Below are 22,474 nucleotides of genomic sequence, written 5' to 3'. Positions count from 1 at the left end.
CCTTGTCTGGTTTGAGGCTGTATTTCCATGAAGTTGTACAAAGACAGATCCATAAGCTGCATCCCCAAGAATGGATGGTGTTACTTTCCACAAAAAAAAAAAAAAAAGACACAAGTCTTGCAGAAATGCATGTTTTTCAGAAATATTTATTAAACTGTTAAAATGATTTATTGCCCAACCAAAAAAAAAAAAAAATAAACCAACCCAAAAAATGTCAGTGATCCTGTACTTGGCAGGCAGGATTGTTACACCCCTAACCTGCCAGCATCCTGGCCCCTTTTCTAAAAGCAGATTTTCCTTGAATATTGACAAACAATACACGACAGATCTTCAGATCTTTACAAACGCTTCCCTCTGTGCCATCCTTCCCGACGGCACTTGGGGTGTGTGAATGCAGCATTGCAAACATGAGAACGAGTGGTTAATGCCAGCAGGTCAGGAGGAGCTATGAGGGGTTGAGGTAATGCTGCAGACATGTGGGGATGGATTCCTGCCTCCTGCAGTTGGTGTTGGCTGCAGAGCTGGTCTGACACAGCCCCAGGCTCCAGTGGACGTGCACCAGGCCTGGAGATTTCCTTTGTGCTGCACTGGCTGAGGTTGGATCTGTGCAGCTCCATTATCCCAGCCCATTGCTCTCAGCTGATTTCCAAAGGGATCTGCTTACTCAGGCCCACGTTCCTGCATTGTTTCTGCTCACTGCATCCCTTCTGAAAGAGCCACACGACTGAACGGCGCTCGGGACAGACTCCATGGGCTCATCCACAATTTAACTGCCTGATGTGGCTCTTCTGCACTTTTTGTTTTCTTATATGGAAGTGAAGCCAGATCTTGGCAATTTAAATATCATTACATTAAGACATTCCCCCCATTTAAGAGTTGCTTTTCAGAGGAGGGAAGAAGTGCTGCTGTTTTAAAGATGTTACCAAAACATAACCAGGCAAAAACACATCTACCCCATACCCATGTTGGACTCTGATCACCATGTCCCATATAAGGCCACATGTGCCCCCTGCTCCGAGCTCCAGGGAGGCACAGTAAACACTCTCCCTGCCTAGAACACACAGAAGGTCCACGTTGGAATGAAGCAGTTACAGCCAGGAGCAGGGCAGCACACAGCCCACCACTGCAAGGAGAGGTTTTACTGCCAGGGTTTTACTACAGATGGGCTAAGAACCATTTGCTGCTCACACACATTAAAAATCCACTCTTGAATCACCCTGTAATAAGAACAACTGGCCTGCACGAAGCCCTCTGGAGTCCTCTGAGAGTTCCTCCTGCACTCAGTACCTGGAGTAGTTGGAGCTTGGCTCCAGCCTGAGCTGTATTTCCTGTCCTTGGTGCCTCTCCTCAGAAGAGGCGCTACAGAGCGGGTGGAGCAGCTGGGGCTGTGGTGCCAGCAGCAGCTCCCAGCCCCTGGCACTGAGCTGCACATGCAGAGGCTGCCCGTGGCCCTGCTGGCACGAGATCCTCCCCATGATCAGTGGGCTCCAGCATGGACCTTCCCAGCCCAGGGCCAAGGCCACAGAGACACCTTAGCCCTGTCCTCACACAGAGCCGTGGACACATGAGCCCTCTCCCAGCTGGTCAGGCTCCTTGGGGAGTGTGTGGAGCAGAGGTGAGGACTGCACTGGCACTGGGTGTCCTCAGCACTGACCCTGGCAGGTTTCAGTGCTGGAAAAACAACCTTGGTCAGGCCTGGGGTCTCACCAGCTCAGCTGCAAAGCAGATCCAGCCCCAGCCCCTGGGGTTGGCTGCTGGGCTGTCCTGGCAAATGCAGCCCTGTACCAGGGGCTACCCAGACATCTGCCACCACCAGAGGAGCAGCTTCACACACAGAGTTCATCTGCTCTGCCCACATAGTGTTGAGTCAAGAGAAAAGGTTGGGGTCATGTCTAGGTCAGCAAAATAGTTCATGTCAGCCAGCTGAGGATGTGTTTCCCTCTGAAGTTGGGCAGTTTTACCTAGACAGGAAACTGAAGTGTGACTTAATTAAAAACCTGTCTGTGGGAAAGATCTAATTCTTTTACAGCAGCTGCCTGCTACACTGCGAGGAAGTCCCTGGTAAGAAGGGAAAGAATTCAAAAGTTAGGGTTCCTCCCTGTAAGCAATTTGTTTTCCATTAATACTGCAGAACACAAGGCACGCTCACCTCATCCATCGTCTCTTCATGCTTTAGGCACTGTAAGCACAAGGGAAATGTACACTCACTGTCCCTCTCAAGGCTACTCCAGTTCCCACTGTCAGGTGGATTTCCAAGGGCTGACTCTGCAAGATGCCGATGCCAGCGGCACTGACAGGACACAGCAGAGCTGTGGCTGCCACCAAGGGCGTCCAGCTGTCGTATCCCTCTTGAAAAAATTCTTACAGAAATAAAAAGCAAACAACCAGTAGTGTTAACAAACAGGGTAAAAGAGTCTTTGCCCTGTACTAGATATACACTGCAAACAAACTTCTAATAATGGGACCGGTCCTTTTTTGGTTTAAAGAAGCTTGTGTTACTGTAGTTAATGCATGAACAAGATCATAGACTTGTTATTCAGCACAAAACAAGTCATCTAGAAGCTTCCATGTCCCAGGGTGTCAGCAACTGTTACTACAAAGCTTGGGTTCCTGTTTGCAGCAAACAGTCACCAAGTGAACAGTGAGGGATCCCTTTTGGAGAGTCTGAAATAACCCCCGAGGTGTGCAAGGCAAGGAGAAGTGACGAGCTGCCGCCATGCTTTACAGAAGCTTCTTGTTACGAGACTGTCGAGATCTACTGCAGCAAACCAAACACCTCAGGGCTTTAGTCACAGGTGTTGCAGGGCTTCTTGTCCTTGTTCCATGTAGGAATCATCTCTGTTTGAATGTGACCATTCTCCAAAAGTTTGCTGGAAGTGGACATTTTTCTGTGACGCCTGCATACGTTTCTTATCACGAGAGAAGAAACTAAACCTTCCAGGAAGGGAGCAGTGGGGGAGGGAGAAGAAAGAACAGTGTTTACCATCCTGAAAGCACTTCAAACCCCCACCCCAATGCACAGCACAACAAAACACCGAGCAAAACACTCTGTTTGCATCTGCAGAAAATCAAGGCAGAGCAGCCTGATGGGAGTGCATGTCAGAACGTTGTTAGGATGGAGTCATTGCAATCTCAAGCAGTTTGGCTACAGAAGCTTCAGATAAGCTCTAAATGCTGTTGACTCTACAAGGTGCAGGTATCATTTAGGTGTGGGTTCCCCCTTCCCCAGCCCTCAGGTAACGAAGCCACACGATCCAGGTTAGTTTCTTGGCATAAGTAAAGTGGTATCTTTGGCATTAAATCTGTATATTTTACCACAAAGCAGAAATATAATTTTTTTTAAGGTTGTCAGCAGGGAAGTTCATAAGATAAGAAACTAAGTCTCCACATTTGTTCCCAGTGTAGAGGTTTTGATACATAGACTTGATTCCTGCAAAAAGGAATGAATAAATGCACCTATGTGCATGAGAGTTTGCAGGATGAAGGCTCTAAACAAATGCACACGAGTGTGCACGTCATTTCCTGTCACACAGCTTGGGTGCTCTAAGATAATGACGTACATGAACCAACAGCCATTTAATACAGCTAAAAATACAGCTGGAAAAATCCTTAGTATTGCTTTATTTGTATGGGATGAAGTTATTGGATTAAGCAAATTCAGTGTTCATTGTGGGTTCAGTACAGGAGGAGTTAGTGCAGTGTTTAGGCCTGCTGAGAAATGCAAAAGTTGTGGTTCCAGCTACCAAAGGACTGAGTTGGCAGTGGATCCCTTTGGTCTCAGTGCTGGGTGGGCTTCAGGAGGTGAGGATTGTTTTTCCTGCCCTGTACCAAGTGTCACACAGCTGTGATCCAGGACAGGAACTGCTAAATCCTACTGCCACAGTAAGGGATCGTGCCAATAGAACCTCAGCTTCGTCAGGGGCTGGAATACTGGTCAGGGCATAAACCTGACCCTGAGCCCACCTTCCTCAGCATTCTCCCAAATCCCACTCTCCCTTCATCCCCCTCAGCACCATCATCCCACCCCTCCCAGCTGCCTTGTGCAGAGCAGGGAGTTCAACCTTCCACGCCTCTCGATACGCAGGAGGCTGGATGATAATCATGAGAATATTAGGAATAATTACTTGTTGATTAGAAAGGGAAATACACCACTACACAAGTTAAATGCACATAAATAACAGTGCCAGCAGAACCTGAACTTTTGCATTTCCTGGCTTCAGATGTGCAGCCTTAATAGTGAAATAAGTATTTTGCACTTAATTAGCCTCATACTTTTCTACCACCTTCATCACAGGAGTTCATAAGTTCACACACATATACTGAATATTTTCAGGGCCAGAGCCAGCTCCAGCTGATAAAAGAAGTGTTTAGTGACTGAGCCTTCACATTTGGTCCTGCCTGCTCAGGGTTACTGCCTGGAAGCCCACACAAAGGACTGCTATGTTTATACAGTCAGTTACAAAGCTCAGTAATTTTTCACTTTATCAGGAAATTAAGCAGGAGAAAAATAAGTTAGTAAATCTCTAAAGGGTTCAGCTTTTATAATTCCTTCTGAAACAATGAAAATTGTTATTATGGCTAGAAAATTCTCATGGAGGATGTTTGGAAAAAGCCTGTCTGTGTGGAGAGGAAACTGTGTCGTTGCTGTAAATATAAAGATTGCTAAGGCAGCAGTTCTAATGCAAAGAGACTTTGCATTAACAATTATCAGTATGTCTTCCAGGGAGAGCCAAGAATTGGATGACAGAATTGATTATGAAGAGTTTACACTCTATTCCAAAATACATAATTAGAGACAAAATATACAGGGCATAGATAGAAAGACATGAAAGCAACAGCCTGTAATTAACAGTGGAAATTAATATGGAAATCAGCCTCTCCATTCTGTAACTCTAACTAATGATTGTAACAAATTATTAGAAACGAGTTTCTCAAAGAGCACTGGTGAGAACTGTGAATAGCCTTGCTTAGGAAGCAGAATTAACAGATGCTGGTTAAAGCTGCATATTGCACCGATTTTCCAAGGAATAATGATTGGTTTAGCATGGCAACATTATGGCAAAAGGTGAGAACATGTCAGTTTGAGGATGAGCATGGAGGACTGGGATGAGTACTGACACTGACTGGTCATTCTGATTGGCACTTTGATCCTCTGGGATCCCCCTGGCAGCCAGGAGAATGCAACCAGCAGTGCTTGTTAACACAGGGTCATGCAAGAGGAAACCACGGTACCAAACATTAAAAAAAAATTCCTACAAGGGACACAAGTCTTCTTATTGGCTGCAATGTGGGATCATCTGGAATCAATCCAGCTGCTACCATGGGCATTATGGCTGTAAAGATCCTGGTCAGGAAAGTACAGACACAGAAGAGATAAGACTGGAGCAAGGGAGAGAAAAGGCATTCCATTAAAAAGAAAAGAGGCAAACATGATACACGGGGTTACTTTGAATTACAACACAGGACACGTTACAGGGAGAGGGGGATCTGCATCACCCAAGACAGCTCTCCTCAGTGAAAAACTCTTGTTCAGAAAAAACAGTTATTGGAGCAGGTTCAATTGCTTTTGGATTTCTAAAAGATACCACTTTCCTGTTGTGAGGCAGCCTGCAACCTGGCTTGGATTTCATCAAGGTATGACCAGCTCTAGCAATGCAGAGCACAGTGCATGTTTTTGTTCCAAGAGACAAACAGGCACAGACACAATGAAATGAAGGATGAAGGTGTGTGTTAAGAAATACAAAACAGGGCTCTGCTGTGACTACTGGATATTGGCACAGGGTTAGAGAGGACCAGCATTACAGTTAAAGATTCCACAAGGGTTACAGTTGATATTTTCAGGTTAAAAACCAGTATTGCAGGTGAACTCTTGAAATAACCTCCTAAGAAACTGCGTGGTTAAAGGGCCTGTGTGTCTGTTCCAAAGGAACCTGTGTTACTTCTCATGCAGGAAGATGCCAACTGCAGGCAGCTGCATGCTTTTGGGAAACCCTGCAGCTGCTCTGGCAGGAGCACTCTGGAGCTGGCTCGCAGCAAGACGAGCTCTTTGTGAGGGTTCAGCACTGAGCATTAGACAATCCATGCAGCACAGAGCTGAGAGAGCTGAGTGCTCTGTGCCCAGCCAGCCCCACACAGCCCTGCCAGCACACCTCCAGCCATACCTGCACACCCTCTGTCTGTCTAAGGATTCTCCTCACAGCTTCTCCCTTGTGCCAAATATTTTTTTGAACTGTGGACTAATGTCAATTAAAAATTAAGTTGAAATCATGAGAGACATTTCACTTGTGACCAAATGCAGCTCTCCCCAGCTCACTCACTGCTGTTCTGAGATTAAAATTGAAAACAAATGGACAAGCACTGTTGGATCATTAACAGCAGCCAGGATTTCTATTTTTGTGCAACATCCTGAGCTGCAGAACTGACAGACACACCAGCTTTTGTAGACTGCAAGGATAGGAAGAAAACTCCTGGCTGTTCGAGGCATGACATCAGTGACAAACAAGCACGTAGTCTTAAGGAGAAAACAAAAGGGTGTTTTCTGCTCCAAACAGAGGGAGCATTTTTAATGCTTGGACTTTTCCTCCTCAGTAAAGCCTCCTGGTTACATTATTTCATTAAAACTCTGTCATGTGATGTGGGAGAGACAAATGTACGAGTCAGGCATCTGAGATCAGAACTCAGAGTTTGCCCCAAACGTGCCAACCCAGAAAAAATGCTGATTTCTGTAGCTTCTGTTCTCCTTTCTTTGTGGACTTGCAGCACCTGAATCACCTGAGCACATCTTGGATGGCACAGGCTACACATCCATATGGCTCATTCCCTCAGACTCTGTGTGGTGAAGGAAAAAGGGCACATTGCACAGGCAAGCATAAAACTTCCCTTGAGAGGGCTCCTATTTTTGTACTTCAGCTTTTTGTTCAATCAGGAGAAAAACTCTAAAGAGAGGGAAAAGCAGCCCCATTTCCTCTGCAAAGGCACTCTGCATGCAGAGAGCAGCACTGCAAGTTTTCATCCCAGCACTGGGTTCATGTGCCAGGGTGTTCCCCAGGCAGGCAGAGGGACCCTGGGGAGGGAGGAGGGAGCTCGGGGACACCTCACAGCAGGCAGGGACTGCAGCTGGAGGGTCTTGGGACAGGACAGAAGCTACATTGGCTTCTCTGCTTTGCCCAGCAGTGACATTTCCTGACTTTTTAAAGCCCAACTACAAGTACAGTGTTGACAACACACAGAGAGAGGAAAGAGGAGGAAAATAAAACCCCAGCAGAGAAATCCTATCCAGGCAGGCTGCAAGAATGAGAAAAACCTGAAAACTGTTACCATCCTTCAGTTTACTCAGGCAGACAGTTTGATATTCCCTTATTTAATATGATGGCTAAGTGGAGAGAGAGCAGAGTGAAACCTGGGGACAGAGCATGACACCTAAAATAAGAAATTTCAGCTTAGGCAGAGTCAAAACTAATACCTCACCAACATGTGCTCTGCCTTACAACCCCTGTTTACATTTTTATGCTGCCTTTGCTTCATCAAAGGCAGCATTTCAAATCAAACATGGAAGCTGCACAACACAAACTGTGTGAGCTGAAACCAGCCATTCCCTACAACAAAATTAGCTTTAAAAAGCTCTAAAAGAAGTGTAAAAGAAAAGAGAAACTTAACAGTGTAGATCTTGTGCAACACAATATCATCATCATCATCATCATCGTCACAGTCACCAAATGAAAACTGAAATCCAAACTCAAAATGTATTTTCTACTCATGTGAGAGGAAGGTTTCTCTCAGCACAGGCAGAAAGCTGCAGTCTACTGCAAATAATCAACAGTGCCCTCCTGACTCCATGGTGTTTTGGGTCAGTCCAGATCTTCCTATGGAATTTACTCTCCCAGGGCTGCTGCTGTTATAAACAAGGACTGAAGGCTGTGGACATGGGGACAGGATGGAAGAACTCTTTATATAGAAACAACTGTTCCAAAATCACTTTTGCAGTTAAGAGAGTTAAGCTTCCGGTATCACAAAAATCCAAAGAGTTGCTGTGAGATTAGAAGACTTAATTTGGAATAAATAAATGCACAGGAAGGAGTTTCAGCAGAGAAAAGGACTGGCCAAGACAGTGATTTTCTAAAGTGATACTCTTGTAGCAGCACATCTCTGGCAGTAAGCTTTGGTTCCAACAGCAGCATTAATATTTCAGAAAAAGGTGGGGTTCTCTTAGCCAAGCCAATGCCCATCCTCTCAGCAGCAAATTTGCTCAGCAAACAGAAGGGTTCTGTGCTGCCCACATAGTGCAAGTCAGGGTCTAAAGGCTTCAGTCAATAAGGAAATGGGCACAGTGAGGTCATGGGAAAATGATAATCCAAGACTGAAAGTTGTCCCAGATGGAGGCAAAAGTTTTGGCCAAAACCAACTGTTGTTTCACATCTTCCAAGTGCTCATTTAGTGTCTCTCATATACAGTAGGAATGTGGTTATCTGAATTTTTCAAGTCTTTAAAATTGTCATATGCATATCTGAATTTTTCAAGTCTTTAAAATTGTCCTGTGCATAAGAAACATTTGCTATTTACAGACTATACCCAGTATGTTTAGTAAATATGCTACTTACAGTCGTTTGATTCCAGATTCAGGCTGAGTTGAGGGTTTTGGCTGAATTATGGGTGTAGGCTGTGGGGATCTAGTTTCTTCTTCCATTTCCTCACTTGAAAGAAAGAAAAGATAATTAATGTTCTCCTCCCAAGCCATGGAAGCACTTTGAGATCTACAGTTCAATCTGAGGTAGCACTGTTGATGAAGTAATGCAAAAAGATCTGTTCAAAACCCATTCAAATCAATTGAAGATTTTTTGATCAACCAAGGATCAGCACCAAGAACTGGGTCTCCATTCAATATTTTTTCCCCATTGTGACAAGGAGAGGGAGAAGAGGAATGGATTGAATAAAAGGTCTAGAATTTTCATTTTAGACCCACCCCTATCCTCATTTTTGAAGTTCAATTCTATTAAATGTTTGTAATCTTTCTAGGATCCAGGGCAGACCTGGGAGTGAGGGAAGGACAAGTTTGAGGTGCCAGGTTCAAACTGAGGTTCATTCTTGCAGTCTCTGCACAAGCCTTTGCAGAAACACCAACGTGGACAGAACTTCAGAGCACATTTATTGTTCCTACACCTGCCCTGTGTCTCCCTGAGTACATCATCCAACAGGAGAGGAGATGTAACCCACCTCTTGTAATATAAAAGCTCCTCTTGAAGCAAAAACACTCTGGATTTCAGTTCATTCCTCTCGTGAAGGACATCCCGGAGCTCCTGCAGGGTGAATCTTGGGCGATTGGGATCTTTTAAGTCCATTGCCATCCTCTCTGACTCAGAGAGACAATCATCATTGTTTGGTTCTGCCTAGAGAGTGAAATCTGGGCTTTAAATTCACTGTCCAATTCAAATGTCCAACTTTTGATAAGTCAGTTTTAGGAATTCATACTTTTAACAAGTGGAGTAAATCAAACATCAGTTTTTTATCTAAACACTGAAAAAATGGCATGGCAAGGGTCACCCAGTTCCTTCCAGCTCCTCCCACAAAGAGGTGTCTTCTTCTAATGTAAACATGCAATGATGATAAATCACAAGGTTCTGGGAAGGGTACTTGGAATTGAGATTCTGAAAAGCAGCTCCAAGCCTTAAGAGGTCTACAGGATTTATAACAATACAAACAAATGCAGGACACTCTGTTCCAGGAAAATACATTTGAAATGTAGCAAAGTCCATTTGAAATGTGATGCTTTTTGCAAGGACTGATAGAGGCCAGCACATGAAATCAGAGCTGCCAGCAGCCAGGTCAGCCACTCACCCTTGTGGGAGATGCAGAGATCAGAGTCTCAGAGCTCCTGTGTGGCACTGACAGCTTGCTGGGATACAAGCTGGAAATCTGAGGAGTTGAGTAGTGAAATTTCTACAAAGTCCATTTCTTGTAATCCTGACTCTACCTTCTTCTAAGCTCCTGTTTGTGAAATGGTTTTGCAATACACTGATCTATGGTTTCAGGCTGAACTTGGCTAAGGCTGGTGCAAGGTGAATTTCAGGTGAATTTCAGTGCCTGTCCTGCAGGGATGAGGCAGCAGAGTGATGCTCACTTGGGCACAGTTTGATCACCCTTTTAATCCAAACACATTCCTTTGCACAGACTACATGAATAAAGAATAATGCAACAAGAGGTTCAAAGGAAATTACCCAAACACTTTTCCTCCTCTTCACCTCCTAGGTATAGGTCTGAACTGGTGTCTCTCCTTTTGGTTGTATATTTGTCCCACATCTCTGCCCAAAGAAGCTATTTTTGCTAGATTTGGCTCAAATCAGCAAAGACTGAGCAGCCTGTACCCAATGCAAATGTCCTTGACTGAGGCCAACAAGCCATGGCCATTCTGGAGCATGCAGCTATTCCAGTTTTCTCCTTGCCACTGCAGTTCCTGTGTGAGCTCTGTCCTGGCAGAGGGAGCAGGGACGGCTCTAATGAGAGGAGGCACCATTGCCATGGAACTGATGAGTTGGAGAGAGGTGAAGAATGCATCCTTTCTCTGCAGACACTGAGGACACTTTTATCCTGCTGGCTCCAGGCCTGGGCTCCCCAGCCCTGTTTACAAAGCTGGGTGTCCTGGCTGAATTAACAGCAATGAAATAATCCTTTTCATCATTAATACAGTGCTTGCCCAGCTCAGCAGTGACATGTTAGCACAGCACTGGCTGCCACATTCCCAGGGGACCAAGGTACCCCATCAGCACTCGTCTCTGCTTTTTGCTGTGTATTCCTGCCTGTTGCCAGTGAAATGAATGGATGTTGCACTGGATGTTTCAATCTCTGCTGCAGTCTGTCAGGCATTTACCATGGACTCTTACCAATGCATCAAGCTGAACAGCTCTGTGTGATAGAGCTCCTCTAAGTTCTTCAATATCATTACACCCCTTATTGCATTTCCTACTCTGCTAAGAGCATCGTTAGGAGAGGGAAATGCTGTACATTTGCTTCAGGAATAAAAAAGTAATGTCATAGGCACAAAGGAAAATATTAAGAACCGTAAAGAGGACTTGGGGATCAACAGATCAGTGCATCTTTTTCTCAGGAAGCTCCCCTCAAATTTGCATTCCTGCTGCTCTGATCTCCAGCCCCATTTGCAGACTGTCACTTTGCCTGTTCTGCAAGAACCTGGCTCTGCCAGCAGGAGCATTTGCTTTTCACGAACATCTGTGCTCACAACACTTCACTGCACAAATTCTAATAGGAAGCAAAAGCAGAAATAAGGCCAAAGTTGGTTCCTCTAAAAAGCGCCTTGAAATATTTATATGTTGATTTGGTAGCACTTCACCAGCTTAGTCCTGGCTGAAGTGCCATAAGAACAGCAGGGACCAGGTGTGCAGAGCTCTGCCCTGACTCAGGGACACTTCTGGCAGTTTCTGTTCCACTGTGGTTCAGCTGCCACCACCACCCCTGTGACCCATCTGGCCTTGAATATTTGCAGGTCTGGCAAAGCTGAAGCTGTTTGTCTTTGGAAAACCCAGACTCTCCAAAGAATTGGTTTGTTTTCCTTTGGGGTAAGGGGTAGGTGTGTACAAAGAAAATGAAGCAAACACACTACCACAACCAAAATGCAAAGGGGTACTTGGTATGAAGTCCAAAGCTTTTTAAAAGGCTGCTTAAAAAGTGACCCAAAGTGCCTCTTACCTTCACTTCCTCCCCATTTTGGCTGGCCTGGCTGTCCTCACCCTGCAGCTTTTCTCTGAGCTTGCCCAGCTCTGCTCTCAGGTTGCCCATCTCCTGCTCCTTGGTTTGCAGATACGCTTCCAGCTCCACCTTCTGCTCGATCAGCGCCTTCCCCTGGGCCTCAACCACCGTGATCCGGTGCCTCAGGTCGTGGTTAATCTTCATCAACCTGTTCTGCTGCTGCTGCAGCTGCAAAACATCCATGCAAGAGCTCAGTGGCCATTCAGCCATGATGGCCCAGTCCCAAACACCACCTTGAAGTAGTTGGGTTCCTGTTGCATTAATCTGAAAAATTCCCCCCCCCTCTCCTCACCCCCAGATTAGTTTTTCTAATATCTAATTATCTACTACAGTCTCAGTCACCCAAATTTAATTGATTTCTAGAGTAAATTCCCCTAGCACAGGGAGTTTTTCAGATAAAAGCAAATCCATCACTTGTGATATTAATTCAAGGATAGGGTGGCTTCTGGGATTCTGAATCAAATGTTAACCCAGGGGAGAAGAAAGACAAGACAGAGGAATCTTGGTGTTCAGTTTCTAGGTGCTTTGCTTTGAGCTGCCAGGGCTCTCTCCTAAGGCAGATGTGACCTGCTGGCTGTGTGTGGACAGCCCCAACTCAAGAGGCTGCAGCACCTGCCAGGGGCATTGGGCAGAACAGAGATCACCTAAGCCTGGCCTTACTGGCACCAGGAAAGTCCCATGGCCTAAGGACATGAGGCAGTGTGAAGAATGGGAAGCAAAATCTGGGTAAGGAGGTCATTGCACAGAAAGTGCCAAATCTCAAGTCATGCCTGGAGTCACAGTGGAGTCTGTGACTCATCTGAACAGGTCACTGCTGGCCCTTCTCGTGCAGAGTGATGCACACTGCATCCCTGGTGTGGGACTGCACTGAAGCCTGACCATTCTGGACACTCCACAGCTCTGCTGGACACTTCAGCTGCTATTCAGGACTATTAATCCAGCACTGTTTATTCTTTCTATGTTAACTTCAAACTCAAAACCAGGCTGTGGAAGTGTGGGTGAGAAAGAACAGAAATAGGAAGACCAAGAGCCACTTACAGCCTCTACATCCTCATTTTTGAGTCCAAGTTCCCGGTCCTTTGCCCTGATTTCATCCCTCTGTTTATCTACCACTTCCTTCAGCTTCTTCATGACTTGCCGCTCTCTCTCTGACATCCCTGGTTAAAAAAAGAACACAGAACACAAACTAAGGGCAGGCAGGAGCTGCTGAGCCTGAGAACAATAACAATGAGGAATATTTAAGTAGACTCTGGAAGTTGCCTGCTGGTAGAATTACAGAGATGCTTTAGAGGTTACCTTAAGGGTAACAGAGAACACAGATGACAGAATCCACTCCATAAAGCCCCTGCACAGAGATTCTTTAAAAAAGGAACTGACAGTCCTCAGAAACATTTATAACAGTGAGTGACACTGCTGCATCTCTCTGCCTTAGTAGTTTTACATCAATGTTCTCACCATGCCCCAGGAGGCTTGGTTATCTCTGTGATTATCTCTGGCATCAGCTGGCCAAGGCCTTGTGAAAATTGTAAAAAAGATGGTCTGGATCTTCAGTAAGATGTGAACAACATATCACTGTTGTGGATTGCATCTGGATCCAAACCAGCTGAGGAGATTGATTTCTAGTTGAAATCCAGTTTTGTGTTTGGTGAAAACAAGATGAAACCTTCAGAGGGTACCCCCACCCTGAATGCAGAACCAAAATTTAGTCTGAATTATGGTCACATATTTTCTCCTCATGTTTTGCTACTCTTTTCCCATCCTATTGTGTGGTAATTCATATTTAGAGTAATTGTACTTGAGAGAAGAATACTTGATAGCATTACACTGGTGAAAGGAGTTTGGAACATTGCCAAGAATCCAACACTGATCCTGTCTGAAAATAAAGAAAGGGTTAGATTAACCTTAAATCTGACCAATGAATCATTAGGAAATGTCCTAAACCACAGGAGCCATTCTTCTATTTGCCATTACAGAGATAACTTGGATCTGGCACTGCAGTGATGAACTCTTGAGAGCAAACACAGAGCAGAGGTTTTACCTTGGTGAGATGATGAATCTCCTGCCCTGCCCTTCCCTGAGAATGGCACAGAGATGTGCAGTTTGATGGTCCTGAGCTATCACATGAAATCACATTGCACAGCATCCTTGAAGATGCAAACCCTGCAACCAGGGCAGTGTGAGGCTCCCCTGGCCAAAGCCCAGCCCAAGCAGGAGCTCAGATCCAGGCTCTGCTGCTAACCCTACTCACTTTGGCAAAGTCCTTTGTTATGTGGGTCTTCAGCTCCTTCCATTTATGAACTGCAAGCGGTGCTAATGCACTCCCCGCTCTGGGCTGGCTGGAAAGCTGCTTCCTTTTCAATATATTAAAGCAGCTACCACATCAGAAGTATTCTCTGTATGCATCAAATGTATCCAGCCAGGAAAGGCTCTACTTTCTAACATCAGCTCAGACTTCCTGGTTTTGTTCTTCCTTCATCAGAGAAATCCAGAGTTGTTCCCACAAGAGAAATTGGCTGCATGTCTGTAGGAGCCCCAGCTCCCAGGTCAGCCACAGAATGAACTGATGGATGACAGAGTGGAGCAGGACAAAGCCCAGAGAAGGAAAGGGAGTCACTGGTGGGTGTGCACTCCTGCACAGCTCCGGGCTCCCATGCAGGGAGGGACCAGAGCAAACAGGGGAGCAGCAGCTCCAGTCCTCAGTGCTAAAGCAGCAGAGCTGTGGTACTGCAGAGAGCAGGGAACTGCTCTGCTGGTCATGGCTGGCCAGGAATTTGGTTCACAGGACATGTTCCTGGCAAAGCCCAGAAAAGAACTGTCAGTGACATGGTGTTCACATTCTAGTGTTACATTCTCACCCCTTTTAATTCTGTGGTACATTTGCCTGCTCTATTTCTGGACCCTGGTTTTTATCAGCTCTATGCTGCACTGGGTTCTAGTTTTTCACAGGATAATTTTAATTCTTTGCTGTGTACCAGCTCATACCCACCAGGGAGAACAAGTGTCACAAACACAAACTGCAGCTTAACTGTTCTAAAGGACCCACATTCCTCTCTCACAGGACAGGTCTGGTACTTCTCTGTACCCACAAACCTCACTGCAGGTCCCTGGATCCACTCACTGCAGCCAATCTCAGGGCTGGGGCCTGAAACATCACCTATATTTAAACCCAAAATAATCCAAAACTTTGCCTTGAAGTAGAGGAAGTGCAGTGAAACTTTAGACTGGTGGTTTCACTCAGAAGGAGGTAGTGAATGCAGCTGTATCCATTAGTACTTGTGAAATGCTTTGAGATCTCTAGATAGCAGGTGCTATTTAAAGAAAAAATACCATTCAGTGCTGACTACTTTTCCTCCCACTGTGCTCATTTTTTTTGCTAACATTTGGTGAACCTAAAAGGCTTCAATTGTGTGCACAGATCACTACAATTTTTATTTCAGGAAGTGGGGGGGGGGAAGGAAAGGTGGAGAGTTTTATGAAACAGTCACATCTCCTTCCATTTCCTCAGGCACTGGGAAAGAGGAGAGGGAAATCACTAAGTGCCCTAAATGTAAAATAATTATCTCTAAATGGTTCAAACTCTAATAAATGCAAGATCTTAAATGGCACACCCAGCCAGCTTCCCCAGGCACATCCTATGAGCAGTTTCCTGTGGTTTGCTGTGATCCTGGTGTTGTTCCAGCAAGAGAATGGAAAGCAGCTGGAGGGGAGGACACCAAGAAAAGAAAGAAAAGAAACTGGGGAGAAAAAAAAAGAATATTCTTTGTGTTTAGTGACCTGTTCAGTGCTGCGTCCGTACAACTTGGCAGAGTTGTGCCGGGCAGAGCCTGTGGCACTGCACCATTACCTCAACACCCAGAACAAGTTCAATGCCCCTTTTGAGGGGAGCTGTAGGTCCAGCAGCACAGGAGGGTCACACAGGTGCTGCCATCCTGCTGCCTGTCCCTGAGCACAGCCAGGCTGAGACAGCAGCTCCCCTGCAGTGGCACAGAGCCTGCTCGTCCTGTTTGACACACTTGGGTCAAGTTTGCATGTGGCATTTTCCTGGGATATTCCAATCACTCAGCACCATCAAGCAGGGCTCTGTTTGGGCTTGGGAGGAGCCACTTTAATGGGTGCTAGAGGCTCATCTCAACCCCTCCCTTGTGTTTTGTGTTCTGCTGTCACAGGTCCTTCCACAGGAACCCTGCTCTGCTCAGACTGCACAGGAGCCTCTGCCTCTGCCATGAACACTTCATCACACTCCAGCAAGGCTCTGAGAATTGACTGGCAGGACTGACTCTCAAGGTCCTGCACACCCAGATCAGTGGCCTCTGATGCCTGTGTGAAATCACCCCTGTCACTGTCTGGTGAGTGAGCAGTGAGCTGAGGGGAGACGGGATCACAGTGCTCAACCATGCTCAGATAGCAGCATTGGTGTCTGCTCAAAACCAGTCCAGCTAACAAAGGATTGAGCCTGAAATGCTGCCTCTCTGGCCTCTACATCAGACCAAAGGACAGAGACTGAAAAAGAGCAGCAGAACTGCTTTCTGACACTATCCAAACAAGTTACTTGGGACAAATCTATCCCTGCTCATTAATGACAATATGTCCTAAAAGAAAACCAGTCAGGTTTGATACAATAGATCCAAATAATTAAATGGAATTGATATAAATTAAAATATTTCACTTCAAGTGAATATTTTGGCCAAAGAATATCAGTGATCTCAGCCTAAGCTCTGGAATGGGCCTATGGGTTTTGTTTGTGTTGTCATACATGGGTAGACACAGTAAAAATAACAAGGAAAGCACGTCTGGCATTTGCTGGCTGGATGTGAAGAGTATGGCTATATTTAAATGCAAGCACATGAGCTGCAGTGAGCTAGATAGCCACTGGAAGTGAAAAAAAGAAGGAGAAAAAAAGAAAACAAAGGGGAAGCTGGTTCTTTATAACACAATGTCAGTCTTCATGGTCCATGACTCATTGCTGCCATTCTGAATTTTGCATGGAGTTTGTCAGCCTGATGTTGAGCTACTTCTTTGCCACTAATTGACTCCTAATTTGAAAGCATTGCATTTGTTTTAAAAAGTATCTTGAGAGGTTTAACAATTTTTACTTTTTGAAGGTTTAATTATGCATTTCCCCAGTGCATGTGAGCAGCACTGAGCCTCAGGGAGAGAGGGAGTGCAGCTTCCACAGTGTTGGGCAGAGTTTCATCCACCTCCAGCAAAATAAGAACCCAAACAAGAGATAGACCAAAAGGTGACTTTACTTCCAGAGATGCTTCTCAGCCAAACAAAAATTTGGTTTTCTTTCCCTCATTTCTCCACCTCTTATCATGTCTTCAGTGTCATCATGTATTCAGAGATTTTCTATTTAGGTAAAAAAAAAAAAAAAAAGCTTTCAAAACCCAGATCTGAATTAATCTACAGGGGAAAACCACACCAGAATATCCAGTCAAAGTATTTTGATTAAGTATTGCTTTTTGTAACAAAGCAAGGACTGAATTTGAAGTAGCAAACTTGCCTTCATGCTTCTGAAATTCCTCTTCTGTGAAATTAATGTCTTTGTGAGACAAGTTTGTCATCAGTTGTTTATTCTCCTCCTGGAGCTGTGCAATTTGGGTGAGAAGATCCTGTGCTTCCCCTCTCCAGACATCCTCCACCAGTTCTAATTCCTATAGGGGAGACCAGGACAACACATTCATATTTTAGAACATATTAAGAGTCTTTGACTGGACAATTTACAGCTCAAACTAGTAATGATCCTACTGATTCTTATGGAAAGCAATTAAATAAGACTACTTTGAGTTTCTTAGAAGATATCTGCTTTTCTAATGCAACCACCAGGAAACCAGGCACCACAGCCCCCTTTGCTACATCTGAATGGAAATACCTGAGGGGACCATTCCTGATGCAAAGCAAGTTACCCAAAGGATGGCTCCTCATACCCTGCTGTGCTGTGAGGACCAGATTAAGGGTCAAATAACCAAACACCAGCACCAATTCCCTCCTGCACCCCAGGAAGCAGCTGCAAAGCTGTTAGAGAGCCCCCAAACCATCCCACAGCAGGGCCAGGAGCTCAGGGGTGGACAAACTCCTTCTGACAGAACAGCCTGCTCTGAATTGCTGCTATGAACCACAAGTGTAAATGGATGAGTGTGTGATCCAGTGCAGCAAAGGCAGAGCTCCTGGTGCACACAGTGAACACAAACTCAAACCATGCTGCCTCCTATGCAAATTGTCCTGCTGGAATGTCCTGAGTGGTGTCTGTGTTAGTGCAGCCAGGCCAGCCAAAACAGCTCCCGTTTGTTGGGACACTGTGTCAAGAGCAGCTGTCACCAATCCTCATGAAGGTCAAGTCAGGACAAAAATTAAAAAGTCCTTAAGGAAAGCAGTTGTATTTAGAATCTTGCCTGTTCCAAAAGCTTCTCTGTATATCTCACTTCTGCAGTGGGGGGCATTCCTTGCTCCATTTTCACTTATGCTCTTCAGACAAAAAGCTGCATGCAAATCCCTGGAGCCAGGCTGAGTCACTGCTGACTTTCACATCCATCCACATGCCCCTTTCCTACCTAACAACAAAACACATTCACACAACAACCCAGCCAAGCACAGCTCCAGGCTAAAATAAGCTCTGCTGAGAGATGAAAGGAGAGCTCTCTGCTTTGAATGCATGCTCTGATAATGGGAAGTCATCTTCCTGGTGACTTTTGGGTCCAAATACCATTTTATTCCATCATTTATTACTCTATTGCTGCTAAAAACGTTGCAGAAAACGTTAGGTGGCAAAGAATAATAAATAGCAAAGGTGTGGTAAGCTGCACAGACTTAAGTATTAAAAAGGAAAGAAAATATAATCAATCAGCTATTGTACTTGAAATTCTTTATCTTGAGAGAAAAGTAAATCTGTAATGAAATTGATATTTCCAAAAACCTGGACTATTTACAGTGATGCTGCCTGTTACAACTCTGTAGCTAAAATAACGCAGTGACCTATTTTAGCAATAAACCAGCACATTCATCACTTCCAAGCATATTGATAAAACCAAAATAGAATGCACACAAACCCCAAACAATCTAAACTTTTATCATTTATATGTGGCTGCACTGTAAACACACAACTATGCCAGGTTTGCCTAGGCAAACTGTGTCATTTATTACTATTGAAGAGCCCAATGAATTGGAGCAGAAATTAACTTTTGAGTCCTCATTAGTGGAAGTACCAGACAGGGAGGCACATCCACAGGCCAGGCAGTGCCAGCCAGCTCAGGAAGCCCCAGGCAGTGGGTGCTGAGCCAGGTTTACAAGCAAAACAGATTCACACATAAATTTTAAGTGCTGAAATCTCAAACTGATTACTGCAAGGACCACTAAAAGCTTTTCTGGGTGTTTCTCGGAGGGTTTGACATCAAAAACTGTTTCTCAGTATCTGAGATTATTTCTGCCTATCAGCACCTGTCCTGTGAAAGTCTTCAAACCCTCACATTGGCACGGAGAAGATGTGAGAGCACATTTCTGTAGGGACCTGGTGCACTGGGAACCAGCTTGATTTAAAAAAATAAAAGGTATGTATCATGCAGTTTATTTTCCTGTTAAAATCTGTTTAGGCTGAAGTAAATTGTTTAAACACTCCCTGAGCCTTCATGACCCTCAGAGAAGCTGACAGAGCAGAGGTGGTTGACTGGCAGGGAGATCAGCTGACACATTTAGGAAACTTTTTAATACTTATGAGAACTTCAGAAGCATCTCCAGAACAACTTGTACAATGACACTGGGTCAGTGCTGTATCTGCTTCCCCCCCAGCCTTTGGTAAATATTCAACATATTTGTATCTGTTCTCTAGACCTTCTTTTATCATAGTCTTGAGACTTATCAAGGCTTTGTACATTAAAGGTCTTTTACCTTCCTTTTCAGAGACATTGCCCTGAGACTTCCTCTGCAAAGTGTTGCAGGGTTTATCCTGGATTTTCCATATGCTAGGTGAAAGTCCTTTAGCTGACTCTTTTAGAAATATAAAACTGGGATTTATCCAGTTAAGCTAAATCTTGAAGTTTGGGGTCTCTCTTCCAGAAATCTCCCATCTCCTGTTTATCCTGATTCTGTGTGTGGAATCAGGAATGGCATGAGGCAGCAGTGATGACTTGGCATAGTCATTTACCAGAAGAACCATTATATCAGTTATCTGGATGGTTTAAAGAGCAGATCTGCCACTTTTACTGCAGTAACTGGAGCTTGCTGTCCTGCCATGAGAGGCTTACAGGGTATGGGAAAAGCTCTCTGCCTCGGGCTTCAATAGGAGTGGGGTCAGGGAACACTCTGACCACCCCAAAACAAGCCAAGGGACATCTTGCCATCAGAGGATGGAGCAGCAATCTGGCAGAGTGCTCTTCCCTACTCTTCAGCTCCAACTCTGCTCTGAAATCACTTGGTTCTCCATCTCTCTCCTATGACTTGTCTAACCCGAAGTCTGTTCCAGGAAAACTAGACTGCTAAATCATTCCCAGCCCCAGAGAGGAAAGTGTATTCTTGTCAGTGACCTTTCCTGGCCTAGCAGGAAGCAGCGCTATCCCTCGTCAGGAGAGGGGATGGAGCAGGAGTCCGAATCGGCCAGACACAGGGGAAGGAAATGCAGTGACTGGGGAAGGGGTGGAGAAAGGGAAGGAGGGAGGAAACTTCCAGGAGGGAAGGAAACAAAAAACAACAACACGCCCAAAGCCTCGGCGACGCTAAGGCAGCATCAGCGCAGAGCCCGTGAGCCCGGCCGGGCTGTACCGCACGCGTGCCCCGCCCGCTCCCGCGGCTCCGCCGCATCCCGGCCCGCACCCCGGCCTCGCTCTTTGTTTTCCCGGCGGCGGCGGGGGGAGAACGGCGGCGGGGGGTCCGAGCCCGACTTCCCCCGAGCGGCTGCGGCAGGCGGGGGCAGCCCTGCCCCGCCGCGTCCCCCCGCTCCCCGCCCGCACCTTCTGGTGCTTCCTCTCCTTCTCGATGCGGTCCATCCTCTCCAGGCGCAGGCGGTCGAGCTCCAGGCGCAGCTCCTCCATCTCGGGGTTGATGTGGTTGCGGCTCACCAGCACCTCCAGGATCTCCAGCACCCGCACCACCTTGGGCATGAGGCGGGCGATGGCCTCGCAGCCGTGCTGGTCGATCACCCGCTCAAACTCCTGCCCCACGGCCGAGGCGATGTCGTACACGTCCATGACCGTCAGCTCCGCCGCGTTCTTCTCCAAGGCGGGCGGCACCCCGCCGCCGCCGCCGCCGTCCATGGCTCGCCCGGCCCCGCGGCGCCCGCATAGGCGGCGGCGGGGCGCGCTCCGGGCGGGGCGGTCCCCGTGCAGCCGCTGCCGCTGCCCCCGCGCCCGGGCCGCGGCCCCCGGCAACTCCCGCGAACTCCGGGCGGCTCGGCCGGGGGTGTTTAAACTTGGCCGGGCGGTGCTGGGGGAGCGGCGGCGGGAGGCGGGCGCGGCGTCCCCGCCACCACCGCCCCGCCGCCCGCGGCCAATGCCCGGCGCAGGGCGGGCCGGGGGCGGCCCCGCGCATGCCCGCGGCCCCCGCGCATCCCGGTTACCGGGGCCGTCCCCGCCGGCCCGAGGCGCGGGGGATGTCGCTGCACCGCGGGGCTTCGCTTGCGGTGGCGAGAAGAGCATCGGCAAGCGCGGGTGCCTGTCCCGCATCAGCGGGAGGGCTCTCGGTACCGACCGCTCCTACGGCCCCGTCCGCGGAGGAGAGCCGCGAGTTTTGGGGGTCAGAGCTCCGACCCGCCCGTGCTCGCGGTTCGGGTCCCGCACAGATGATGGAGCGGGTGCGCAGCAGGGCAGGGCTGTCCGCGGTACCCAGCAGCGAGCGAGGGTCCAGAGCCGTCGTGTCCGCACCAGGATGGACGGGGATGATGTTTCCCTGCTCATGTCCGCACCAGGATGGACGGGGGATGATGTTCCCCCTCTCGTGTCCGCACCAGGATGGACGGGGGATGATGTTTCCCCTGCTCGTGTCCGCACCAGGATGGACGGGGGGTGATGTTCCCCCTCTCGTGTCCGCACCAGGATGGACGGGGATGATGTTCCCCCGCTCGTGTCCGCACCAGGATGGACGGGGGTGATGTTCCCCCGCTCGTGTCCGCACCAGGATGGACGGGGGATGATGTTCCCCCGCTCGTGTCCGCACCAGGATGGACGGGGGGCGATGTTCCCCCGCTCGTGTCCGCACCAGGATGGACGGGGGCGATGTTCCCCCGCTCGTGTCCGCACCAGGATGGACGGGGGTGATGTTCCCGCTCTCGTGTCCGGATCAGGATGGACGGGGGCGATGTTCCCCCGCTCGTGTCCGCACCAGGATGGACGGGGGTGATGTTCCCCCGCTCGTGTCCGCACCAGGATGGACGGGGGCGATGTTCCCCCTCTCGTGTCCGGATCAGGATGGACGGGGGCGATGTTCCCCCTCTCGTGTCCGGATCAGGATGGACGGGGGTGATGTTCCCCCGCTCCCGAACGGACGGAGGACGAGGGATGTCCGCAGGCACATGGAAGGGCTGAACGAGCCGCTCTGCAGCACAGCAAGGGGCTCTCACACATCATTTAGGGGTTTTAGGCTCTTCTCTACAAGAGCGCAGAGTCTTTACTGAGCACGTGTTCAGAGGATCGGTGGCGATTTTATACGTACAAGCAGCTTGCTGGCATGGATCCACTTACAGGGGAATTTAAAGGAAACTGAAATGCATTTTTCTCGTCAGGTTTTTCAATAT

The 22,474-nt window shown here is 47.3% G+C and overlaps 1 protein-coding gene across 3 annotated transcripts; it reads right to left on the bottom strand.

Moving 5' to 3' along the window:
• Nucleotides 1-130: 130 nt before the first annotated feature.
• Nucleotides 131-21,210, bottom strand: RILPL1 (Rab interacting lysosomal protein like 1). 3 transcript variants are annotated; one of them, XM_036393465.2, is made up of 8 exons: nucleotides 20,697-21,173; nucleotides 17,261-17,411; nucleotides 12,796-12,914; nucleotides 11,698-11,925; nucleotides 9,211-9,383; nucleotides 8,598-8,690; nucleotides 5,257-5,344; nucleotides 2,841-2,934 (listed from the first exon to the last, which is right to left on the bottom strand). In XM_036393465.2, exons 1-8 carry the CDS (start codon nucleotides 20,997-20,999, stop codon nucleotides 2,929-2,931), a joined length of 1,161 nt encoding a protein of 386 aa, XP_036249358.1. In that variant the 5' UTR covers nucleotides 21,000-21,173; the 3' UTR covers nucleotides 2,841-2,928. The 3 variants fall into 3 exon arrangements, with proteins under 3 accessions (XP_036249357.1, XP_036249358.1, XP_036249359.1); XM_036393466.2 differs by lacking the exon at nucleotides 5,257-5,344 and adding an exon at nucleotides 6,162-6,236 and having other exon boundaries at nucleotides 2,858-2,934; nucleotides 20,697-21,210; XM_036393464.2 differs by lacking the exon at nucleotides 5,257-5,344 and having other exon boundaries at nucleotides 131-2,934; nucleotides 20,697-21,172.
• Between the last annotated feature and the right edge of the window lie 1,264 nt (nucleotides 21,211-22,474).

The sequence above is a fragment of the Molothrus ater genome, chromosome 18 (genome assembly GCF_012460135.2).
Source record: "Molothrus ater isolate BHLD 08-10-18 breed brown headed cowbird chromosome 18, BPBGC_Mater_1.1, whole genome shotgun sequence".
Taxonomy (NCBI): Eukaryota; Metazoa; Chordata; class Aves; order Passeriformes; family Icteridae; genus Molothrus; species Molothrus ater.
The sequence above is the reverse complement of the archived record's forward strand: the minus strand, read 5'-3'. Positions and strand labels throughout refer to the sequence as shown.